We start from the raw sequence: 23,393 nt of genomic DNA, 5'->3' as shown, positions 1-23,393 counted from the left end.
ACAGAGTTTCTTTGTGTAGCCCTGGCTGTTCTGGAACTCACTCTGTAGACCAGGCTGGCCTTGAACTTACACAGATCTACCACCCTCTGCCTCCTGAGTGCTGGGATTAAAGGTGTGCTCCACCACCACCTGGCTCATTCTAAATTTCAAACACCAGAAATTAGTGATGTATGAACTATACCAGAACATAAGGGAGATGTCTCTGAATTAATTGACCATGGCATGGAAAAACTAGAGACTTAGGGAATCGCTACCAGGTCCCCATCTGAAGCTCTTCTACAGCTGTGCTCCTTAGGGTCAACCCAGGACTGAGTCCCCCAGAGGTATTCCATCCCTACTAGTTGACAGAGACAGGAGACTACTTTGTGTCTCTCTTCACCATCATTCTTTAACAGATTCTCTAAGCTGCTTTCCAAATGCTGGGACTTGTGTGTTCCCAGCCGTACCTTCCATCTCATGCCCTTTCCTACCTGGGCCATTGCTAGGACCTGCTCCCTGGGCTCAGTACAATGCCCCCACAGGGCTCTGCTTTGTGGGCACTCTGTACCAGCTCTGTAGTTCTCTGACCCTGTTTTCCTGGCTCCCTCATGTTCTTGCTGTATCATACATTGCCTTGTATTCCATGCTTAAAAGGACAGTCAGTATCCTGGCAGATTCTAGTTCTCCCATGTCAGCCTCACAGCGGGGATGGAGCTAGCCAGTATTCCCCGGGACTTTGGCATCCAGTTGAGAGTGGATCTGAACCTGGTAACTGATTGAACAGTGGTGGGCACAGCTTGCTCATGATGAAACTGAGTCTGATGAAAACCTGGTGCTCTGTGCTGTGCATCCTAACAGTATGTCTCCACAGGTACTGTGGAGACAGCCACAGGTTGGATGGATAGTCAGAAGTAGTGGGCCTGTTCCTCATTAGATGGGAATGCTGATATTAAATGTCCTCAATTTTTAAACTCTTAGCTAAATGCTTTTTGACTTCAGCAAAGTCATAAAGAAAAAACATTTCCATTTATTTGCTGTTCTGTGAGTACTTGTCTTGATAAAACTTGCACATCAAGTGGCACAAATCCAGAGACATTTAGCAGGGCTCAGGGGCAGTGAACACTTGGTGTGGACCATGTAATTAAGAGCCCTTGGGACACAGAAAGTACCAGCAAGCCTGGGAACATCCCCTCAAACGGCGGGCAGTCTCGTGTCTTCCTTTTACCCTCTTAACCTTGCTTCTTTGTTTGTTCATTTGTTTTTGAAACAGGGTCTCACTGTGTATTGGCTGAATTGGAACTCACTGTGTAGACAAGACTGGCTTTTTAGCGGGACAGTGGTGGCGCACGCCTTTAATCCCAGCACTTGGGAGGCAGAGGCAGGCGTATTTCTGAGTTCAAGGCCAGCCTGGTCTACAGAGTGAGTTCTAGGACAGCCAGGGCTACACAGAGAAACCCTGTCTTGAAAAAACAAAAGACAAAAAAAAAAAAAAAAAAAAAAAAAAAAAAAAAAAACCTCAAAACAAAAACAAACAAACAAACAAAAAAAGGACTGGCTTTTTAAAAGCACAAAGCTCATAGGAGTGCGCATCTCTACAGCACTCAACAGGGTGGGGCTTGGAGAGTGCATGCAAGGTTTAGAGCACAGTCCTTTGTGGCTGGCATGAGGTTGGAGAAGGGCCAATGGGTCATGCCAGGACAGAACATGTAAGCTGTGGGCTTAGTTGTCCCTTAGTTGGGCCCTGGGCAGTGAGTGTTTGTACAGGAAGCAAGGAGAATGACCATGGTGTCATGCAGCCCAGCGACACGTCGTCTGCTTCAGGACTAGGATGCTGAAGCAGCTTCCCCCAGATGAATGCCCTCACGCCACTGCTGCTGCTTCCTTGGGGGATGCACAAAACTCTTGGTGCTTTCCTGTGCCCAGGTCCAGTGTTCCTGGGGAGAAAACAGAAACTCTGATACTGCAGACAATGGGGGAGAAGAGGCCACCCAGCATGGGCCTGACTTGGGAACAGTCCCCGGTGACGAGGCTTTCCAGGACAGGTACACTCAAACAGAGCAGGACATCCCTCCCAGGCCTTCTCGGGCTGGCAGCCATGCAGTTGTCTGTGTCTCCAGGACTGGTGGAAGGTCTTCGGAAGCGACTGCTGCCTGCCTGGTGTGCCCCGCTAGCCCACGCTCTCAGCCTGCTCTTGGTAGCTGTGGCTGTAGCAGCTTCAGGGTGGATTGGTGCCAGCTTCCCTCCCAGCGTGAGTGTCATGTGGCTTCTCTCAAGCAGCTCCAGCTTCCTGGCCTCATTTCTTGGCTGGGAGCCCCTAAAGGTGAGAGGGCTCCTGGAGGGGAGGGGCTGCCAGTCTCAGGGCTGCCAGCTGATCGCACTGCCGCCCCAGGTCCTGCTGGAAGCCCTCTACTTCTCACTTGTAGCCAAGCGGCTACATCCTGACGAAGATGACACTCTGGTGGAGAGTGCAGCTGTCACGCCTGTGAGTGAGCGTGTGCCGCGGGTGCGGCCCCCCCATGGCTTTGCACTCTTCTTGGCAAAGGAGGAAGCCCGCAAGGTCAAGAGGCTCCATGACATGTTGAAGGTGAGCCCTGGCCACTGGCAGCCCCACCTCAGCTCCCAGTGTTTGCCCTGCTCCTGACCTCCAGGGGACCATCAGGGCTTTGTCACCTGCTGCCCCCTATCTGTGTTAATGTGCATCTCAAGTTCCTGTCCCCACCTAGCTTGCGCTGGACACAGCCATTTTAGTTTACAGAGTCTTTGTGTCTTCCCCCAAGAGGAGCAGTGGCCACAGGACTATAGGACTATAGGACAGTGCTGCCATTCCTCAGTATAGACACCTGACGAGGAGGGTAGTCTTAAAACCCTGCTCTGCCCCTGTGGGATGGGATCAGCTGACCAGAGCCATCTCTCCCTGTCCCCCAGAGCCTCCTGGTGTACATGCTTTTCTTACTGGTGACGCTGCTGGCCAACTATGGGGATGCTTCTTGCCAAGGTCACGCCTATCGCCTACAGAATGCCATCAAGCAGGAGCTGGATAGCCAAGCCTTTCTGGCCATCACCCGGTAGGGACACTCAGGACACATACATTCATGCACTGGGCCAGGGTGGCACTGATGCCCACCAAGGCCCACTTTTGTTTTGTCTTTAGTCCATCTCAGCCTGTAGGGAACATTTTGAAGTGTCTACAATCAAGGGTGTCCTTACAGTTGATGAGCCACATGTAACCCAGGGTAGCTATGAATGACTCCTAACACAAAATCACATATTTTCTATTTAAAGCATGAGATGTTTTTTGTTTTTTGTTATTTTTGTTTATTTCTGCTTGTTTTTATAACTCAGTTATACAGATCTCAAGCATAACCTTTATAGACAACATGTCTCAGTATCATACAAAATGAACCTGTGTAATGAAAACCCCTGTGTGGCTCAGAGAAGCAAAAGACTGGATATCCCTGATCTAGATGCTGCTTGGTGGTCAGAATCAGAAACATGCTAAGATACCCAGTGGGTAGGGAATTGGAACACTGCTTAGTCTTGTGTGGTACATAGCACGGTACCAAGATAGAATTATCTGCCCCAAATGCCAGCATTCCAAGAACAGGGAACATGGATCCAGCATATTCCTTCCCATGCCACAGCAGCACCTCCTGGACCCTGACAACCTTGGTCTCAGGGACTGACTATTGTTGGCAGGTCTGATGAGTTCTGGCCATGGATGTCACGTGTGCTCTTGCCCTATGTCCATGGGAACCAGTCTAGCCCTGAGCTGGGGCCTCCACGGCTACGGCAGGTGCGGCTGCAGGAAGGTAAGCTGGGGATGGTGGTCCGGGCCTTAGCACCCTGCTGCCTCCTTAACAACCTGCGACTGAGCTGTTTGAACTCTGCTTGACTGTATGACTTTGTTCTCGTTAGTTTTCGTCCGTTACCTTTTTATTATATCAGAATGTTTGCTTTCTGGGCGGCTAGGGGATTTGGGGAGGTCACAGCACAGGAGCTCAGCTCAGTTGATCAGCGAGTCACCCATTGGGTGTGTCCTGAGTCCTGGTCCTATGCTTTCTAGCATTCTGCCCAGACCCTTCTAGCTCGGAGCACATGTGTTCAGCCGCAGGAAGCTTGAGCACCAGTGACTATGGCATTGGCTGGCAGAGTGTGGTGCAAAATGGCTCTGAGACATGGGCCTACTCTGCCCCAGACCTGCTGGGGTGAGTAGAACACGAGCCTAAGGCCCCACCTGGGTGAGGGAAGTTCTCCAGAGGATCTTCTGGCCCCCTGGGGGCATGCCTATCAGATGCTCTCAGGACTAGGGTGTTTCCAACCCTGCCCTGTCTCCACAGCGCCTGGTACTGGGGCTACTGTGCAGTGTATGACAGCGGGGGCTACATACAGGAGTTAGGACTGAGTCTGGAGGAGAGCCGTGCACGGCTGGGTTTCCTGCAGATGCACAACTGGCTTGACAGCAGGTGGGTGCTGAGCGGGGAAATGACCAGGAAACTAGCTGCTCCCTGGCAGGCTTCTAGCCAGCTGTCCCCAGGCCTTGCCCTGAACCCCCGTGCACCTTCCTCCCTCCCGTTTCTCCTGTGTAACTGGTGGTGTAACGAGCCACTTCCTACCCTGCATGTGCTCCTGCCCACATGGCTCCTCGTGCTGACCGCAACCTCCATGCAGGAGCCGTGCAGTGTTCGTAGAACTCACCCGCTACAGCCCTGCTGTGGGCCTTCATGCTGCTGTTACCCTGCGCCTCGAGTTCCCTGTAGCCGGCCATGCACTGGCTGCCTTCAGTGTTCGCCCGTTTGCATTACGGCGACTCAGCACCGGCCTGTCTCTGCCACTCCTCACCTCGGTATGCCCTTCCATTTGACATCTCTCCTCAGGCTCCTGATCGTGCCCCCACAGGAATCGAACACTTAACACCGCCCCTCATGTATCTCCTCTCAACCATCTCCACCCCACCCCAGGTGTGCCTGCTGCTATTTGCCCTGTACTTTTCCATGGCCGAGGTGCAAACCTGGCGCAGAGATGGGTGTGCACGCACAGCAAGGCCTGATGCCTGGGCACGGTGGCTACTGGTGATGCTGACGGCAGCTACAGGGCTGGTACGCCTGGCCCAGCTGGGCATTGCTGATCGCCAGTGGACCCATTTTGTGCACGACCATCCACACCACTTCACTAGCTTTGACCAAGTGGCTCAGCTGGGCTCTGTGGCCCGTGGACTGGCAGCTTCACTACTCTTTCTGCTTTTGGTCAAGGTGAGTGAGGGTCAAAGGCGTGGCCTGGTGCGTGACTGGGATCAGACTTCCACGGCCTGCTGAAAGCTGACAAACTGTCCTACCCACAGGCTGCCCAGCAGCTGCGGTTTGTGCGCCAGTGGTCCGTTTTTGGCAAGACATTGTGTCGGGCCCTGCCAGAGCTCATGGGAGCCACCTTGGGCCTGGTGCTGCTGGGCGTGGCCTATGCACAGATGGCCATTCTGGTAGGTTGCTGTTCTGGGGTGTCCCAGGGAAGGGCCTCGCCCAGGGTGTGCCTTCATCTGTGTCTCTTTCCCATAGCTTATTTCCTCTGGCGCTGACACTCTCTACAACATGGGTAGAGCCTTCCTGGTGCTGTGCCCTGGGGCGAGGGTCCCCACTCTGTGCCCTTCTGAGTCCTGGTACCTGTCCCCTCTGCTGTGTGTGGGGCTCTGGGCTCTGCGAGTGTGGGGTGCCCTGAGGTTAGGGGCTGTCCTCCTGCGTTGGAGGTACCATGCCTTGCGTGGGGAGCTCTACCGCCCAGCATGGGAGCCCCAGGACTATGAGATGGTGGAGCTGTTCCTGCGTAGGCTTCGGCTCTGGATGGGCTTCAGCAAAGTCAAGGAGGTGGGTACGGCCCAGTGGGGGGGAGAGGGACACACCCTGGGTCTCGCGAGCCCAGGGTGCAGCCGGACTGACCGAGCCCCTGTGCCGCCCCCAGTTCCGCCACAAAGTCCGCTTTGAAGGAATGGATCCACTGCCTTCCCGCTCATCCAGGGGCTCCAAGTCATCTCCAGTTGTGCCTCCACCCAGCGCAGGCTCAGAGGCTTCACACCCCTCCACCTCATCCAGCCAGCCAGACGGGCTGAGTGCTGGCTTAGGCCGCTCGGCCCCGAGGTTGGAGCCGGAGCCCTCACGCCTACATGCTGTGTTTGAAAGCCTGCTTGTCCAATTTGACCGACTCAACCAGGCCACAGAGGACGTCTACCAGCTGGAGCAACAACTCCAGAGCCTTCGAGGCCACGGGCACAATGGACCTCCTTCCTCCCCCTCCCCTGGCTGCTTCCCAGGATCTCAGACAGCCTTGCCCAGCCGCCTTGCTCGGGCCTGTCAGGGGCTAGATCAGACTATAGGCCCCAGCAGGGTGTCCCGGTGGCCTAATAACAAGGTCCACCCCAGCAGCACTTAGGCCCTGGGGGTCTTGGCCATTCCCTTCCCCCGGGAACACCTAGAGCTTCACACTGGCCTCTCAGAGCCAGGGTGGACACCACTCAGTATTACCTTCTGCTGCCCTCTAGGTTGGGCCAGGAAGAATGGCTGCATGCCAGTTCTTTTGGGTGCAGGTATTGCTGCCTTCCGTACCTGTCCACCTATGGGGCTTCAGCACTTTAAAAGGCTGTGTGGCCAGCCAGGACCCAGGGTCCCCTCCCCACAGGAGGACACAGCAGTATTGGACCAAGTGAGTACCCAGCCTCCAAGATGCTAATTTATTTCCCTCAAGTCCTCAGGTTCAGCGGGCTGTGCCCAGCTCTACCCCAAGTGGCCATCTCCTCTTGCTAAAAATCTAAGCTCAAGGGAGGGCTAAGCCCCACTTCTCCTTTCTCCGCCCCTAAGTTATTACCTCTGTTGTCTCTGCCGCATACTTGCCCTCTTGCCCTCTAGCTACCGTCTGCTCTCTATGTCCACCACCAATAATTTATATGGGGTTAAAATGTATATATTTTTGTATGTCAGTATTTTCTACTTGGGCTGAAAATGGGTCGATTGTTACCCAGGGTAGGGGTGCAGGAGAAGCTGCAGCTATTATTGGATCCGAATTTGGCCTTGGGCAGGTGCTGGACAGCAATTGGGGCCACCATGGCTTCGTTTTCCTCCCTTGTCTGGGGGCCAGGCAGCACGCAGATCTGCTGGTTTCAGATCTGAGCAAGGGCAGGACTACTATGGGATGAAAGATGCCAAGAAGTTATTAGACAAGCCCACCAATGGGGCCGGCCCCATGGTGGGGGGGGGGGGGAGAGAATGTATGTGATGGCACCTGCCTGTTTCTGTGGGCTCAGCTGCAGCGCTAGCCTGGATTCTGCCCCAACCCCAAACAGAAAAGACAAAGTCAAATAAAGAAGCTGACTGCTGTCTGTGCTGCTCTCTGAACTCCAAGGGCCAGATGGGCATGGGCAGTTTATTTCATGTAAAAGTACAGTCAGGAGGTACTATCAGACAGGGAAGGGCCAGCTGCATGGCTAGGACTCGAGTCATGGGTCTGGTGGCCTCACACAAACTCTGTGAAGTCATCCACAGAGGAAATGAGGCGTTTCCGCTGGCCTGTCTCGTAGGTGGGTGTAGCCTCAGTAGGAACTTGAGCTGGGACTTTGGTGTGGGCTGGAGGGTGCATCAGAGGCAGGCTTGGGTTTGAGTAGTGCACCTCTTCACGGATCTAGAGAGACAGAAAGCAGTGAGCCCAGAAGTTGTGTTCACCCAGGTTGAGACATCACATCTCAGAAGCCCTGTCCTCCCTACCCGCTGGCGGAGACGCTTAATGTGGCGGAGTCTTGCAATCCACTTGGAGGGATAGATGTCAGTGGGGTTGGATCGGCTGTGGTGGACCTGTGAGGCCATCTGGAAGTGACAGAGCAGGATGGTGACAGAGCTCCATCAAGGAGCACCCACAGCCACCTCCCAGGCTGCAGCCACCACTCACATTTGCATGCAGGGCCATCTGTCGGGCCACAAAGGACAGGTTGCGGTCAGACACAATCTTGGCCACACTGGTGTCCACAAGGCCCTCCATGTCTGTGGAGACACATTGCTCATACCTGACTCAGGCCAAAACTGCCACCCTCTCCAGCCTGGGCCTCACCTTTCCTGCACTGCAGGGTCAATAGGTTGCATTGGTAGTCCAGCGGTGTGATGATCACATGGACAAAGTTGAACTGGCCCTGCCCAGACAAGAGCACGTGCTGAGGTCACTGCTTCACAGCTGTGTCGAGGTTTATCACCTCAGTAAGGCAGCGTTTGCCCACCGCCTTTGACTTCATCTCTGGCGGAACATCTAGACCCTTACACAGATTTGCTTATGCGTTTAGCATAAAGCATACACCCCGCCTTGCAGGCTTCCTGGACTCCTAAGTACTCCTGACACACAGACACACACACACACACACACACACACACACACTCAGACAGACTATATATAAGAGAGCTGAGGCTATTCTCTTAGGATGACACTGCCCATGAGCCCCTGTACTTTGGCTTCCCAGAGCCCTGCCTCATCTCCCCTCAGATGTGTTATAGTGCAGACCCAAGCGTGCTACAATGTGTCTAACAAGAACCCTTAAAAGCCACTGTGCACAGACAATACACTCCTGCTGAGCCCTGTATACCCACCAGGACATAATCACCCAGTTACTCATGGGGGCCGACAGCTCATCATATATATGAAGAAAGGTTCTGTGATCATGTCTCCTGTGTCTGATAGCCTGTCCCAGTGCATGGGGCTCCCAAAGGTTGGGAGATCTCACTCACCTTGATGGTGCCCAGCTTGAAGTCCTCACCAGAATCATTGTAGATGATGGAAACAAAGTCATTGCCCAGGTGCCGTTTCTTGTCACAGCGGTGCTTGTCCACATCCTTGGTGGGCATCAGGGTGGCAATGTGGAAAACAGCTGTAGGGTGGGTGACATTGGACTGAGTGCGAGGACAGGGCACCAATTACTGGATTTAAGGGCCCAGGCTCAGACCTCTGTGTCCCTCCAGATTGCCCGTTTTTCCCAGAAGCAGGGCTCGGAAACAGGCCTGCCTAGAGCAGTACACACCTTGCATGATGTCATCATGCCAGCAATAGGTGAACTGTCCATCCTCGCCACACACATCCAGTCCACCTAAGTACACCTTGTCTGGCTGGCAGTCCTTGAGCTCAATAAGCCGGCCCAGGCCTGTCAGAAACTCTGTGTACCTGTAAGAGCCGTGCTCATTTGATAGAATGGCCAACTCACTGCTGCTCTGTGGAAAAATCCAGGGGATGAGAACAGCACCAGTTCACAACCGTCCAGCAGACTGGGCACTGATGGAAAGCCACCCCCCACTCAGCACTTTCACGCTTACAGCTGTCCAGTCTATATACATGGGTGTCACCTAGCCTCCCTCCCTTCTCTACCCCTACATATTCAGCTAGCAAAAATCAACATACCCGGAACCCTAGCGCAGCTCAGGAACCCTGCAACCAAACCCAAGCCTGCGCCTCTTGCTTGGATAGTGATCACCTAATTCCATCAAGGCTCTACACAGCAGAGGGATACTTTTCAAAATGCTGGCGTTAATGGTGGCTCAAAGTAGTCTAGGGGTCCCTACATCACTCAGAAGAAAAGTGTGGCTTATGTTCCTATACTGGGCTGAGATTGTCCAGGATGGCCCTGTGTCCTGCCACTTAGCTACACTCACTCCGTGGCCCACGCTGGGACCTCCGAACTCTGCTACTGCGTGTATGGACCCTGTAATTCTCACAGCTCTGCTCACCAACACACTGGCCTATCATCTCATGGCTGTGCTGCTGGCTCAGGATCAACAGGCTCCCAGCATTCCAGAATATCAAAGAACCAGAGACTGAACTCTGAGGTGGGAGAGACCTAGACCCACTCTTGAGACCCAGTAGTCCTATGCTGACCCCAGGGCCTTACCTGGCCTTCTCCCACATACAGGACAGCAATCTTGTGAGTGTCATAGGATGGGATCTGGTCAAGGAGCTGCACTGACCGTTCAAAGGACTGTAGGCACACAGAGCCGAGGTGAGCTCAGGGCAGAGACTACCCTGCCACCAGCCACCAGCCACCAACCCAGATACCCAACAGCACCAGTCCTCAGGATGACTCTCTACCCAAGCAGAGCACAGCCTGCTGACAGGAGGAGACCTACCCTGATTGTGGCAGAGAGAAGGCCGGCCTACCTCATTGGGCAACAGGATGGGCTTATTGGACTCATCTCCAAAAAAGGGTGAGTGGTAGAGCTGCAGGAACACAAAGCTGCAGAGAAAACATTGGTCAGGGCAGGGCCAGGGTGGACGCCCCACCTGCAGAATGGCAGAACCTAAACTCTATGGCCAAGGACCCACCCTCCTTATGGCTCCCACCAGCCACAGGGAAGACACAATCCATGTCTGCCTGCTCTCCCATGCAGTGTCTGGGAGCTCCAGCCAAGAAGAAAGTGTATCCCCTGGAGTTGGTAGCAACCTGGGATTTGTGCCCACCTAGGGTTGATGCCTGGCACCTTTTCAGCACTGGAGGCCGCAGCTCTGCTCTTGAAGTTATCCCTCTCTACCCTCTTTCCCCTTCGTGACGGAGCTGAATCAGAGATGGTATAGCCTCGGGGCCGGAGGCCACTGGGGGAGCGGGGAGAACTGGAAGGCAGGGGACCTTCAGGTGGGACTGTGATACGGCTCTCTTCACCTGGAGCTGACCAGGTAGATGCTTCCCCATCCAGGATCCCCGACTGGGACCGGACCTTAGCCTCAGGACTCAGCCGTCCAATGTCAGTCTTGTCCCCTAGGTCTCCAAGGATGTCCTGTAAGGTCTGCAGCTCGGGAGACGAGCTTGACTTGCTCAGAGGCTGTGAGGGTTGGAAGGAGAGGTCCACTGCAGGCCGAGCCCCCTCAGAGGAGATGGCCCTCTCAATGGGGATGCCCCCTGCGGCCAGCTCCTCCAAGTGGGACTTTTCTTCCTGGCTCGATGCTGAGGAGGACTGCAAAGACAATTTGGAAAGATGCTCTGTTAGAAGGCACTTAAAGCACCAGGTCCTCTGGCAGTGCCTGCTATCCCTTCTGACAAATTGAAAAAGGCCCACGATAAATGTCACCCAGATAGAGGGTGAGAGACCAGATGGTGGGAGCAGAAATGGCATGGGAGGAAGACCTGGCCATTCCTTAGTCAAGAGGAAGACCTATCCAGTTCACACAGCAAGTAAGTACAGTGCCAGGAGGTCTGAGATGGACACTATGCCACCTGGCCCAGCAAGTCTGAGACAGACGCCATGTCACCTGTCCCAGCTGTCCCAGCGGCTTCCCATGACACTCACCCGGCTGAAGGTGTTAGGCCGCTGGCAGTGCCTGTCTGTACCTAATGCTGCCTCCAAGTCCTCCAGTTCGGGGGGCTCCACTGGCACATGAGCCTCTCCTGGACTCCCCTCCTCAAGAACCACGGCCGAGTCTGGGAGGACACAGACAGGGCTGCTTGCTGTGTGCTGGGCAGGTCGGACGCTCATGTGACCTCAGGACAGCAGCTTCTCCCTGCTGGAAGGGCAGCCCCCTGCAGCGCTTTCTGCCCTCTGCCGGTGGCTGCCCCTGGAGCAGGCGGGGGGATGGACTCGGGAAGCCTGGGGAGCCCTGGCTCTAATGCCTCCAGCAGGACAGTGTGCGGCAGCTCGACCCACCCCTGCGGCACTAGCAAGGCAGGGAGACCAGGGTAAGAAGCCCTACTTGAGAAGAGCTCCAGCGTGGGAGGGATACAGAGTCTGAAGCCAACTCTGAGAATACAGAGAGGCCTGTTTCTCTGGGGCTTTGGACCTGAGAAAGAAGCTGACAGGATGCTCCCACATGCAGACTTGTGGCCCACTCAGAGAACAGAAGCTGCAAGTCTGGTGCTCGCAGGAAGGGATGAAGTCCCTAGGCAGCACATGCCAGGGCAGGGTATGGGTAAGAAGCAATCACGGGTCACAGCAGCCTGACTGACACGTCCCTAGCTCCTGCCCACACTCCAGCAACCATGCATACAATGCCCTTCCCAGTCTGGCTCCTGTACACATGAGCCAATCTGCTGAACAACCTTCAAGAGCCAGTGGCAGAGCTAGGGCTTTGTTATCAAGGCTCTTGATCACTATGATGAAAGGAGATGCCCAAAACAATCAGACATCAGTGGCCAGGAAAGGGGTTCACCTGCGCCCGAGGGCAACAGGGAAAAGGAGACCGACCCAACCCGTCGGCCAGGGGCCACATACAGCTCAGAAGCAGAGCTCAGCTCAGAGGACATGTGTCAAAGGGTTCCCATGGACCAAGCACAGGTGTCCTACACAAATGTCCTCATGTCAGCCAGGACCCTGCTCCCCAAGGGCAACGAGAGGCTCAGCCAGCCATGGCAGGGTGAGCAGATGTGGGACGAGGGAAACAGCGTCTATGAGGCAGAGTGGTGCTCTGCAGACCACATGGTTCCTCAGAGGGACGCGCCAATACCTGCCCAGGAAACGCTCCTGTGCAGCTGTCCTTGGCAGCTGGACTGGTACAGGGAGGAGAAAGAAGCCACTGCAAGGTAACCACGCGAGTAGCCTCGTCAGCGACAGAGACTGCACAAGGCCGAGCAGAGAGGACGGGCATAGCCCCGGGCCTGGAGAGGAGAGAGGGGAGGGCCAGCGGCGGCCAGGGCCGGCACACAGGGCTCCCAGCTCTCCAAACAGCATGCACAGCCTTTGGGAGGTTACTGCTGGCCAGCTGCTGGCATGGATGTCCTCAGCCTCCAAGTACCATCTATGGCCACGTATGACCAAGGGCCAGGCTGGGAGGGTTGGCAGGCTGGGAGCAGCAGGCAGGCGGGCGGGCTCAGGCTCCCACCCCAGGCCCGGGGTATGCTCAGCTCCCGCAGTGCCTCCTCACCCTAGGCCAAGCCCAGCATGTAAGTGCTGCCAAAGGCTCCAGAGAGCTCCACCCAGACACTGCCAACTTCAGCAGCAGCCTGATGGCGGCAGCAGGTACCAGTCTCCAAGGAAGAGAGTTTTTTCAGCAGACATGAGCCTGCTCCTAAACTTTAGGGACCAGAATACTAGGATCTCCCCCAAACACCCTGAAAACTACGCAGGAGAGGCCTCAGGGGAGGAGCTGTGCTGCGCCAGACCAGGCATCCGAGCGCGGCACTGCCCAGGCGGGCACTCACCTGTATTAGAGCGTGGGAGAGGAGGAGGCTTGGCGGTGCCGGCCGCTGGCACTGACAGTGACTTGTACAGAGCCGTGTCCCGGTGCTCCTTGAAGCGTTCAGCAGCCATAAGGGCATTGGACAGCTCTTGCAGGGGCATGTTGTTGATGTCTGAGGAGAAGGGGCTGAGAGGGTTCTCCAAGCTCATCAGCCAGCTGGTGTTTCCTGGGGGGGGGGGTGTACCTAAGCCTTAGGCCACACCTTCCAGTCATGCCCCACTCCTAGCACTATCTCCACAGCCTACACCCACTCACACCCTGGGCTGCTCCAGCTGAGTCCTAGACTGAGGCCAGGTAGGCCAGGCAGGCCAGGCTCAGACACACACCAGGGCAGTAGCTCCTGACACAGCCTGGCAGCCCAGAACCTTCTTGTACCACATCCCCACAACACCCACAACTGTTCCTGGACTTAGGGTCTTTGTTAAGCCCCTCCTGGTGACTGGCATGCCCCTGCTGCAGACTAAATTCATATGCTAAGCTCAGAGAGGACCTCAGAAAATGACTGTGGAAATGGTAAAGAAGTTATTTAACAAGGTCAAATGAGATTACACGTAGGGTAGCCCCGTCTAATGGCTGCTGTGCACATAATAGAGGACCTGGGCTCAAGCCTGGAGACAGAGAGGAGCCCCACGCAGGCTCAGGAGGAATCCACCCTGCCCACACTGAGACTCACCCTCTGGTCGTCTCCACTGGGGGACTAACCGTCTGAAGGGCAAGCTGCCCTGTTTGGCACTTTTGCTGTGGTGTCTCAGCTAGCACAGGCCTCTGAAGACCAGCCTCAGAGCCAATGCCTCAGTGCCCCTGTGCTCGCTGCTCTGGGTCTACAGCCCGGAGACGCCCACTGTACACTCTAGGCTGCCTGCTTTCCTAGTACCTGTGGGCCTGCGGACCAGGATTTCTGCCCAGCCCTGGGTCAGCAAAGGCACGTAGGCTGCCAGATTCGTCTTCTCTGCTGTTGGAAGCTGGGCTCCTCCAGAGGGCTTCTCAGGCTTTGCTGCTGGTGCTGTTTGTGGTCCCAGAGAAGCAGGGCCACCTGGGGTATACGGAGCTGAAGAATCCAGGACACCAACTCGAAGGCCGTGGCCCCCTGAAAACAAGGGAGTTTAGAACTGGTGACCGCTTGCCCAGTATAGTCTCCAGCACTGAGCAGACTCTTAGACAGAGTCCAGCCAGCCTGGAAGCACCTGGCCCATGCCCAAGGAAAGTCTGAACAGGACAGCCCCAGCCCCTGAGTGTTGGCCTTCAACAGTGGTAGCCTCCAAGGGATGGCGCTTCCAAGAGGACCCAGGTTCAATTCCCAGCACCCACATGGCAATTTACAGTTATATGTAATTCCAGTTCCAGGAGATCTGACAACTTCACACAGACATACATATAGGCAGAACACCAATGTACATAAAATAAAATTAAATAAATCATTAAAAAGTTAAAAATAAAAAAAAAAAAACAAAAAAAAACCAGGCAGTATTGGTACACATCTTTAATCCTAGTACTGGGGAGGCAAAGGCAGGTGGATCTTTGTGAGTTTGAGGCCAGCTTGGTCTACAGAGCAAATTCTAAGACAGCCAGGGCTACACAGAGAATCCGTCTTGAAAAAAACAAAACAAACAAAAAAGAAAACAAAACAGGAAAAGGAAGAAGGACAAGGAAGAGAAAGAAGGGAGGAAGAGGAGGAGGAGGAGGAAAAGTGGTGGTCTCCTGCGCAGAGAGCAGCACAGAGCGCCAATGCTCACCACTGACCCACAACTCAGTCACAGCAGAGAGTGCGCTGGGTGAGCTGGCTTCCCGGCTCTTCAGCTGCAGGAGCCTCAGGCCACGGAAGAGCAGAAGAAGTACATGCCTCTCTTCACAGACTGAGACAAGTGTGCCAAAGGACCGACCATACCCAAGAGCTCTCAGGAAGTGGCCAGTCACAAAGCAGCCACAGTCCTTCAGCATTTCTGCACATCGGGGCAGGCCGAGAGGTCCTGAGGGACGGGTGTGTGGAGGACATTGCTCTGGTAGTCTTACCTGACATGGAGCGGACCCGGTCCCGGGCCCCACGGGACACTTGCTGCCCAGCCTGGGACTCCAGCTTGGCCGGTGCTTCCTTTGTCTGCCTCACATGTGTGCCAGAATCAGAGCTGAGGAGAGACGTGGCCATACAGAGTCAACCATGGTCCCCCAGGGTTTCTAGGAGCACAGTATACACAGAAGGGAGGGACAGTCACCTTGACTCTGAGCCACCCTGCAGATCTCCGGAGTCCAGGCCCAGCAAGGACCGTGTACCAGTCCCCACACTGGTTGTCACGGTGACGAGCTTATTTCCAACCAGCCAGGTTTTGGTCCTACCTCCGGCCAGAAGGAACTCTCCCACAGGGGACCTAAAAGAGTAAGAGCGTCCACCTCCTGCTTGTACATGCAGGTCAAAGGGTACTCCAAACTGAATCTCAGCCCCTGAAGGCCAGCAGGACCTCAGGAGCCCAGAGCAGCTGACACCTTGGGCATTGTTCAGCCAGAGAAACTAGTAGACCGCTGCCCTGCCCACCCACAGTCCTGTAGGTCCTCACACCTCTTGGGGACTGCAGTGAAATTGGAGAACACATATCGGGCCATCATATCCAGACATGTTTCTGTAAGCTCCAAGTGGAGATTCTTCAAGTTGTCATCAGCCTGGGCCATAGAGTTCTCATCTGCAGACCCCAGGCTGGCGCTGGTAAGGGATGTCTGTATTCTGCTAGAGGGAGAAACCATGTCCGGGTTAGAGGTCAGGACTAAGGGAAGGACTGTGCTGAGTCACCTACCACCAGGAGCCAAAGCTCAATGCATGCACGGCCAAGATGGCCTTGCTCAGAAAGCCCACCAGGCCCAGGGCACAGTGGCTAGTGGAGCTACAACCTCACAAGCCCTGTGGACCACGTCACCCCAGAGAGGAAGGGAGGCGGGAGCCTCATGGCAAAGCCCCCCTGTCTGGAGCACAGCTGAGAGACTAAAGAGACAGAACATCCCTCTCCCTAAAGCACATAGGAGTTAGCCATGGCTGCAGCCCACAGCTTAGTCATGCAGACTCCAGAGACCACAGGAGAGCAGAGCAAGATTGCATTCTGCCCACAGGGCCACCTCCTAGCAGGGACGGGGAGCGGCTGAGCTTTATGGGCTAAGTGAACTGGGGTGACGGGCCAAGTTCCAGTCATGCCCCAAGAACCAGAGGAAGGCCTTTTGTAGGTTTGATTCTGAAGTACTTTAGCCACATTTTGGTTATAAGGAGTCTGCCAGAAAGAAAGAGGTGACAGGTACTACTGAGGACCTCACTGTCCCCAGCTCTCAGAAGCCACACCCACAAAGGGTTGGAAGGTGAGGGAAAGATGTCCTATCACTAGACAGACACAATTCACAGAAAGATGCAAGCACTTACCTACCTCTGGGGCCCAGCATTTCCCTCACCCCTCCAGACTGGCCTCTACCCCAGATCCCTATACCAAAGCCTCTAGTTCCTCTTAGAATGAAGCCCAGGAAGAAAATCTGCCCTACAGAATGTGACGCCAAACTTAGGGTAATGTGTCTGCCACCTGCACAGGAGCTCGTGGCTTTGCCTTTGTGGTACCAACCTGAGGGGCTGACACTGCCTCCCAGTTTCCTGAGAGCAGCTACTCTAGCTCTCTGGGGGCTTGGAGGATCTCTGAGGAGGCTGTGCAACCAGCTGTGCTTGGACAGAATGCAACCTTCCCACCCTCTGCCACCAGGCTCTGCTGGGCTGGGGCCAGGTTGTCCTCCAGCTCCTGTCAGGGAGAGCCGCCAGCAGGCGAGGAGGCATGCATGCAGCCCCATGCACCACCACCCGGGTGCTCACGGGGTCAAGCTCCAGGTCCGTGCCCCCCGCCCGACACAGCCCCACTACCTGCGGACCACATGTTCAGATACACTGATGCTGCGGCACCGGAAGGCCTCGGCTGCACAGCTCTCTTTGAATTCTTTCACAGGTGGAGAGTTATTCAGGCCTTGTTTGGGGGCTCTGGCTATCCTCAAACTACCAGGCGAGGAAGGAAGCCCCAAGCCCCAGAGAGCCCAGCTCCCAGGAATGGGAGAACAAGCCATTGAAGGGGTGAGGAGGAAAGGTCCCAGGCCACAGGGTCAAGATGGAGAGGTCCCGCGGGTGAGATGAACAACAGAACCATGCCAAAGGACAGTGAGCAGGGGAAGAAACAGAAAACAAAAATGCATAAAAATACAGCTTGTAAATGCGACGGAGAAAAAAATGTAAGGTTTCACGCATGACACCAAAACAAAAGACATTAGTGCAAATTAAATGTGTGGATCGCCCGGCACGGCAGATTCCAGGCTAGGCAGACCAGACAGCCCTGCTTACCCAGTAGAGAGGCCTTGAGGCCAGGCCCTGGAACTCACTGTGGAAAGGCTACTACTTCTCAACGCAAGCCCCCGAGGGGCCGAAAGCCCCTGAGAGGAGGCAGCTCTGGCCAAGGACGGCCAAACTGACACTCTTGTGCGACAACCATGGGTTGAGCGCAGGCTGCACTGGAAAGTGCCGTAGCCCACCCAAGGAGAGCTGCGGCAGCCCTCAGGAAGCGGGGCGGGCAGGGCGGCAGGGCGATGAGGCGCAAACGGAACAATGAGGGCCAGCACAGCTCTGCTTTCAGGTTTGGCACAAGCAGCTGTGATGGTGAAGAGCGTGTCCCTGATGAGCAAGCTCTGGGGGAAGAGGGGTGGCTCTGGCTAAGGGCTGGGCCAACCAGAGACCATGGGACCAAAGAGATGTCTCTGGGCTCTCCCTGGCCAGGCCCAAGTCCTAGCTGCCATCTTTTACTTGTGTTCCAGTGCAGTGAGGCCCCGCCCTGTACGTAATCCTGGCCCAGAGAGGCCAAGATGCTGGCACAGGCTCCACAGGGCTGGAGGCTATAAGCCATTCTAGCAAAAGGTCCTGCCCAGGGTCATCTTAGCCTCAGGTTACCATGTATGATAACACCCCTTCATTCCGAGTCCCATGTTCACTGGCCTAGATCACACATCACAGCCCAGGGTCCTACCCACTTGACATCAGCTATACCCAGCAGCCCCCGAACCTTTTGGGTCTCTCATTAAGACTGGTACTCCGTGCTCTGAAACTGTCCTTCTCAGGGGTATCATCAAAAGACAGGAGGACATTGGATCGCAGACCCTGGAATTGGGGTAGAGACACAATCCATGAAGGGGACCATGGGTGACAGAATCTGTAGTTCTCTTCCCATGCCTACCTCAGGTTGAGCCCAGTAGCCTGCTCAGCACAGCCAGCTCCTGAGTGTCGGAGCCCCAACTGTTTCCCACTCTTCCACTGCCTTTGGACTGACCTTAGTGATATAAGGGACAAAATCCTTCCGGAAGGGCAGTCGGCACCGAATGAACCACATGGCTATGACATGATGGGCCAGACACACAATGTACTGGTTGAACCTGGTGGAAGAAGAGACAGAGACCCTGGTCTCCCTCTGGGCGTCAGGGGAAACCATCATGAGGCTCAAGAGACTCTTAAGCTTGGAGCCCGCTGTACTCCAAGAGGCTGGGCCCAGGCCATGGCTCTGGGTGGGCCCAGGCAAGCAGACTTACTTGGAGGGGTTGGTGTACGGTAAGGAGATGGCAAACACACTGGCATACTGCTCTGCGGCAAAGTTCCTGTAGAGGTGGGGCAGCCTGGCCAAAGCTGTGACACAAGGACAGCCATCAGGAGCCCAGGCCACAGCTGCAGACTGACACAGCACCCTGTGCTTCATTCTCAGAAGTCAGGGCAGCTACCCACAGCCAGCTAAACATAACCTTTGAAATCTAGGTCTCAGCTCCCCATCTCAGGGACAAGCAGCCTATGGCTCCCAGACCAAACAGAGCCTACGGGCCGCAGCTGTATGACCCAGAGCCGCAAGTATGTTGAGAATCTTTACAGAGTAGGAAGCAAAACAAAGTTCCTGTGGCCACCAAGGATCACTGTTCCACTTGGCCATCCCTGTCTAGTATCTCAAGATGCAGACACACGAAGAGGCAGGGAAGGGGCCCAGTACAATGCCTGGCCTCCTGGGAGTTCTGACAAGGGAGGGACAAAGCAAGTACAACTGGCAAAACCCACGTGTTCTAAGAGCAGAAAGAAGGCTACAACAGAGCCGGTCTAGGCATGGGGCAGGGGCTGAGGATGGCGGGCAGGCTCATGAACAGAAAGAAAAGGAATGGACTATCCGAGACCAGACAGCAAAGCACCAGGAAAGACTGTAGGAGAGGCCAGGCCCGAGGCAGCACAAGTACCAAAACCCATGTCCTCCAGGGAGGCCAAACTGTGCGCAGTCAGGAGGGCTGGAGAAGTCACAGGACTTGCTCACAGGTACAGGCTGACACTCAAAGGTCCGCCCCACAGATACACACGCACAGGTTGCGTAAGCAGAACCACACACTCACTAGACAGGAACTCCAGGAGAGGGATGGCCATGCTGGCTGTGGCAGAAATGTGTGTGAGCTTCACCACCAGGACAGGAAGCGCCTTGACGATGATGTCCGGCATCTCCACACTGCAAATGGCCAAGGCTACCACGCACTGGCTGGCACAGCGGTAGATAAGGCCTTGTTCCAGGCAGTAAACCATCTCACGCTAAGGGAAGCAAGATACGAGATACAACAGGTCTGCCTGTTATCAGCTGGCAGGGTCCCCGACCCCTGCCCAGGAGGGCCAAGTTGCTCTGGTATACCAGGTACTTCCCCAGGCCTTATCTCTTTCTTTTGCCTGCTTTGAGATAACTCTGGAAGGAGAACCAGAGCGAGTCTTAGAAATGCCCCTCAATGCCTAAGCAAGGCCAACTTCACAGATAGTACCTCCCTACAGCCAATAGGATGAAACCATATGTCCTGGGCTCATAGGCCCATCACTCTGGGCCTTCAGGGGAGGCACCAACTGAGGCAGCGAGTCCCTCCTGGGGAGTATCCTCTATGAAGATAACAGTAAAACTACATTTCAGGCCACAGACTGGGGCTCACGGCCCTAGAATATTTCCGCTTTCCTGAAGCCAACCCTCAGAAACAGTTTAGAGTCAGAGAGCCCTCTGAGCTGGCTTAGGAGGCACAGTGCCAGCAGGGACTGCGGGGCACACCCCAGTGCGCAGGAGCATTCCATTCAAGCTGGGCCTGTGTGGGGCCTCAGCGCCAGCTCCCAGTGGGGCTGCAGTCAGGAGCCTGGCCTCAGGAAGACGCAGGCCTGAGCTCCTGTCCCTCTCCAGGCTCCTGACCTCAGCGACAGCTCCATTCTGTCATGGAGACAGAGTAGAATCTAGGGGACCCAGGGAGGATGGTAGAGAACATGCTCACAAGAAGTGAGCAATGTGTGACTCTGATAAAGGAAGTGACAGCCAGGGGTCCTGACCAACCACACTTCTTAAAGCTGGTCTGGTCACTGGTCCCCAAACCTAACAGAAAGAGTGCTTCTCAATGGGGAGGTCCTGCTGAGGAGAGGACAATGGACACAGCCAAAGGTCATTATCAAAGCCCAGAGCCTGCAGAGAAGTGACAACTTCTGTAGAGCCTGGGTTTCAGTTGCCGGCACTCCCTGGCTGGCTGACAGACAGGGGCCCACAGAATGGAACTGAGCCAACCTTCACTCTGGCCCAGCAGCCAGCTCACTGAGTGCCCCTTGGTCCCACTGTCCCCCTTCCCATCTCTCACCTGTCTGGTCTTGTCCAAATAGTTGTGATAAGATATTAATGCTGTTAGCACAGGAACCACAGCCAAGTGCAGATCGGTTCTCGAGAAGCCTTCTGGCGTGCCTTGGAGCCGCTCAAGGGTCTTTGGGGCTGAAAGCTAACATAAAAGACACAGCCCTGAAACCTCTGCTCCACAGCATGATTCCTCAGGATGCAAGAGTGTGCTAGGGAACCCAGGAGCCTTCCAGGCAGACAGAGGTCTTTGTGAGAAACCCTCAACTTGTAACAATGTGGCAGAAGTACAATATGAGCATCCCAGGGGCTCTAGTCTAGTCTGGGGGATGTATACTTAGTAACAGATCTGTGGTGGTCAGAATAAAAGTGGCCCCCATAGACTCACAGAATGGCACTACTAGAGGTGTGGCCTTGTTAGAGTGGGTGGGGCTTTATTGGAGGAAATGTGTCATTGTGGGGTGAGTTTAACGGCTCACTTGTCTCTTCCAGCTGCCTGCAGATCCAGATGTGGAACCCTCAGCTACCTTTCTTTCCAGCACCATGTCTGCCTGCATGCTTCCCACCATGATAATGATGGGCTACTCTGAACTGTAAGCCAGCCCCAATGAAATGTTTTCCTTTATGAGAGTTGCCATGGTTATTGTATCTCTTCACAGCAATGGAAACCTAAGACAATAGACCAGCGACCTCTAATGCTCCTGTCTGGGATGGGATCCCTAGAGCATCTTGGGCAGTATAGCCTCTGGCTTCTGTTAGCCCCAGGAGCATGGCCTGGTGTCAAGGCTTATTCTGAAAGACACAGGACCGCAGCTAGGTAGTATAAGTATCTGTGAGGAACACTGTATATGGAAGAGAAAACCTATACTATAGTCCACGGGAGCTGGCCAGGGGCTGTGGTGGGCGTTACCATGGAGCAGAGGGCAGAAGACAGCTGGTCCACGCTGCAGGGGGAGGTGAAGATGAGGACTTTGTAGCGCAGCGACTCAGGCAGCTTGCTGAGCACCAGCTTCAGCACCTTCCAGTCGGTCTCCTGCAAGGAGGAGGCGGTGGGAGGGGCGCTATGCCTGGGCGACAGAAGGTCCATCTACAGCCGAACTGCGTGCTGCTGCTACACAGCTGCAATGCTTGGATTGCTGCTCCTTTGCCACAGGGTATGTATGGAGCCTTGACCTCTGTCCCTCAAATGCACTAGCAGTCACTGCTCAAAGACAGCCTTGGACATTGACAGTACCTTCGACAGCAGTGGCCGCAGTCCAGAAGCCAGACTGGGTGGAGACCCAGCAGAGAGCCAATGCCTGTTCCATCTTCTTAGGAATTTACAACTTCCCCAGACTAGCTCTGTCTTCCCTCACCTGCCCAGCGAGGGCCCAGTGACTGCCTGCCTCCATGGGGCATTCCCAACCCCCCCCCCCCCAAACAACTTCCATACCAGCTAAGCATCTACAGCAATGACACTGTGGCAGAAAGCAAAATCACAGCTGACGGTGCAAGGGGGCACACAACAGTCCATAAGGCAAGACCTCTGAGAGAGCCAGTGACAGCCTAAGGCCACAGCCACAGAGAGGACACAGTCAGAGAAAGCCCACTCCCAGAGCCAAATCACAGGCAGTCCTGAAAACCATCAGCACACTGACAGAAGGCCTAGATACTCCTAGGAAACAACCTGCCAGCTGCCCCGCCCCTGCTGTCTCACTGCCCTTGTCTCTAGCCTGGCATCTTTAGCACCTCTCACTGCACAAAACCATACCACCCACTTCCAGGCTTCCCTGACTCCTGTCTCCGGACCCTTCCTTATTTTTCAGGCCTGACTTCAGACTTACCCGGCAGATGCCCAAGACAGGAGCGTCCACCTGTGCCCTCCCCATGAGGTGCACACTGGTCTAGGGTTACTGTTATCTGGCTACATATCTAAGTGCTGTTGTAAAACTTCACTCTTACAAGAGTGAAAAATCGGGTTTGTTTCAAGAATTTGATACACTTAGGGTAGGGACAGCTCAGTCCGCCTGACAGAACCTAAGCAGGCCCTCTCACCTGCTTGAAACACTGCAACAGGACACGGAAGAGCAGGGAGTAGGGCAGGTGGCCAAGCCGTACAGCAGGGCCCGCAGGCACAGGGCTGGGGGGGCCCGGCTGGAGGTGAGAGGGGCCCACTGGCTTTCTTCTCCGAGGCCCTGTCCAGTTCCCTGTGGAGGCAGACGGACAAACAACTGAGGCAGCAGCACACTGTATGCGTTAAGTGGCACGGTCCCTCTTAGCCCCAGCTTCCGCTGGCATCCCTTCTGGACAGTTCCTCTTACATGAATAACCCAGAGTGGGGCAGACAACACCCAGTTTCGTCTAATGACCAGCCCACCCTGGAGCACATACATGCAGTTGGGAGGGCCTCGCACATACGTGCAGTCACAGAGGCAGTAAGGACTGAATCTCACGACCCCATCCTTGTTGGGCAGGCCCAGTCGATGCAGCGAGTCAGCCTGCAGCAGCAGCAGGAAGTCAAAGGCCTGCCAGGGAGGAAAGGAGCCATCAGTCAGGCCAGAGCCCGGCTCCAGGGCAGGTGGAGGAATCCGGATCACTTCACACCACGAA

General features: G+C 55.1%; 2 protein-coding genes across 4 annotated transcripts in view; one reads left to right on the top strand and one right to left on the bottom strand.

The window, feature by feature from the left end:
* Nucleotides 1-7,339, top strand: part of Pkd1 (polycystin 1, transient receptor potential channel interacting) — a 46,436-nt gene extending 39,097 nt beyond the window's left edge. For all 3 annotated transcript variants that reach the window (XM_052195034.1, XM_052195033.1, XM_052195032.1), the window contains 12 exons: nucleotides 1,903-2,021; nucleotides 2,097-2,299; nucleotides 2,369-2,563; nucleotides 2,905-3,044; nucleotides 3,676-3,788; nucleotides 4,043-4,184; nucleotides 4,317-4,442; nucleotides 4,648-4,822; nucleotides 4,938-5,228; nucleotides 5,318-5,452; nucleotides 5,529-5,834; nucleotides 5,929-7,339. In XM_052195034.1, coding sequence (XP_052050994.1) covers nucleotides 1,903-2,021; nucleotides 2,097-2,299; nucleotides 2,369-2,563; nucleotides 2,905-3,044; nucleotides 3,676-3,788; nucleotides 4,043-4,184; nucleotides 4,317-4,442; nucleotides 4,648-4,822; nucleotides 4,938-5,228; nucleotides 5,318-5,452; nucleotides 5,529-5,834; nucleotides 5,929-6,396 — 2,413 coding nt within the window. In that variant the 3' untranslated portion in view covers nucleotides 6,397-7,339. The remainder of the gene's footprint in view (nucleotides 1-1,902; nucleotides 2,022-2,096; nucleotides 2,300-2,368; nucleotides 2,564-2,904; nucleotides 3,045-3,675; nucleotides 3,789-4,042; nucleotides 4,185-4,316; nucleotides 4,443-4,647; nucleotides 4,823-4,937; nucleotides 5,229-5,317; nucleotides 5,453-5,528; nucleotides 5,835-5,928) is intronic.
* The window catches only part of Tsc2 (TSC complex subunit 2), a 35,523-nt gene continuing 19,469 nt past the window's right edge, over nucleotides 7,340-23,393 (bottom strand). Inside the window, 26 exon segments of the mRNA XM_052195035.1 lie at nucleotides 7,340-7,638; nucleotides 7,722-7,820; nucleotides 7,903-7,994; nucleotides 8,062-8,140; nucleotides 8,727-8,866; nucleotides 9,017-9,203; nucleotides 9,878-9,964; nucleotides 10,144-10,219; nucleotides 10,444-10,934; nucleotides 11,268-11,398; nucleotides 12,418-12,486; nucleotides 13,112-13,315; nucleotides 14,024-14,236; nucleotides 15,160-15,272; nucleotides 15,360-15,512; nucleotides 15,701-15,865; nucleotides 17,027-17,155; nucleotides 18,207-18,301; nucleotides 18,471-18,573; nucleotides 18,727-18,820; nucleotides 19,561-19,750; nucleotides 20,815-20,949; nucleotides 21,715-21,837; nucleotides 22,839-22,934; nucleotides 22,936-22,990; nucleotides 23,202-23,308. Of these exon segments, the coding sequence (XP_052050995.1) occupies nucleotides 7,474-7,638; nucleotides 7,722-7,820; nucleotides 7,903-7,994; nucleotides 8,062-8,140; nucleotides 8,727-8,866; nucleotides 9,017-9,203; nucleotides 9,878-9,964; nucleotides 10,144-10,219; nucleotides 10,444-10,934; nucleotides 11,268-11,398; nucleotides 12,418-12,486; nucleotides 13,112-13,315; nucleotides 14,024-14,236; nucleotides 15,160-15,272; nucleotides 15,360-15,512; nucleotides 15,701-15,865; nucleotides 17,027-17,155; nucleotides 18,207-18,301; nucleotides 18,471-18,573; nucleotides 18,727-18,820; nucleotides 19,561-19,750; nucleotides 20,815-20,949; nucleotides 21,715-21,837; nucleotides 22,839-22,934; nucleotides 22,936-22,990; nucleotides 23,202-23,308 (3,591 nt within the window). The 3' untranslated portion in view covers nucleotides 7,340-7,473.

This window comes from Apodemus sylvaticus, chromosome 10 (genome assembly GCF_947179515.1).
Source record: "Apodemus sylvaticus chromosome 10, mApoSyl1.1, whole genome shotgun sequence".
In the NCBI taxonomy this organism is placed as follows: Eukaryota; Metazoa; Chordata; class Mammalia; order Rodentia; family Muridae; genus Apodemus; species Apodemus sylvaticus.
Note: the sequence above shows the minus strand (reverse complement) of the source record. Positions and strands in the feature narration are given on the sequence as shown.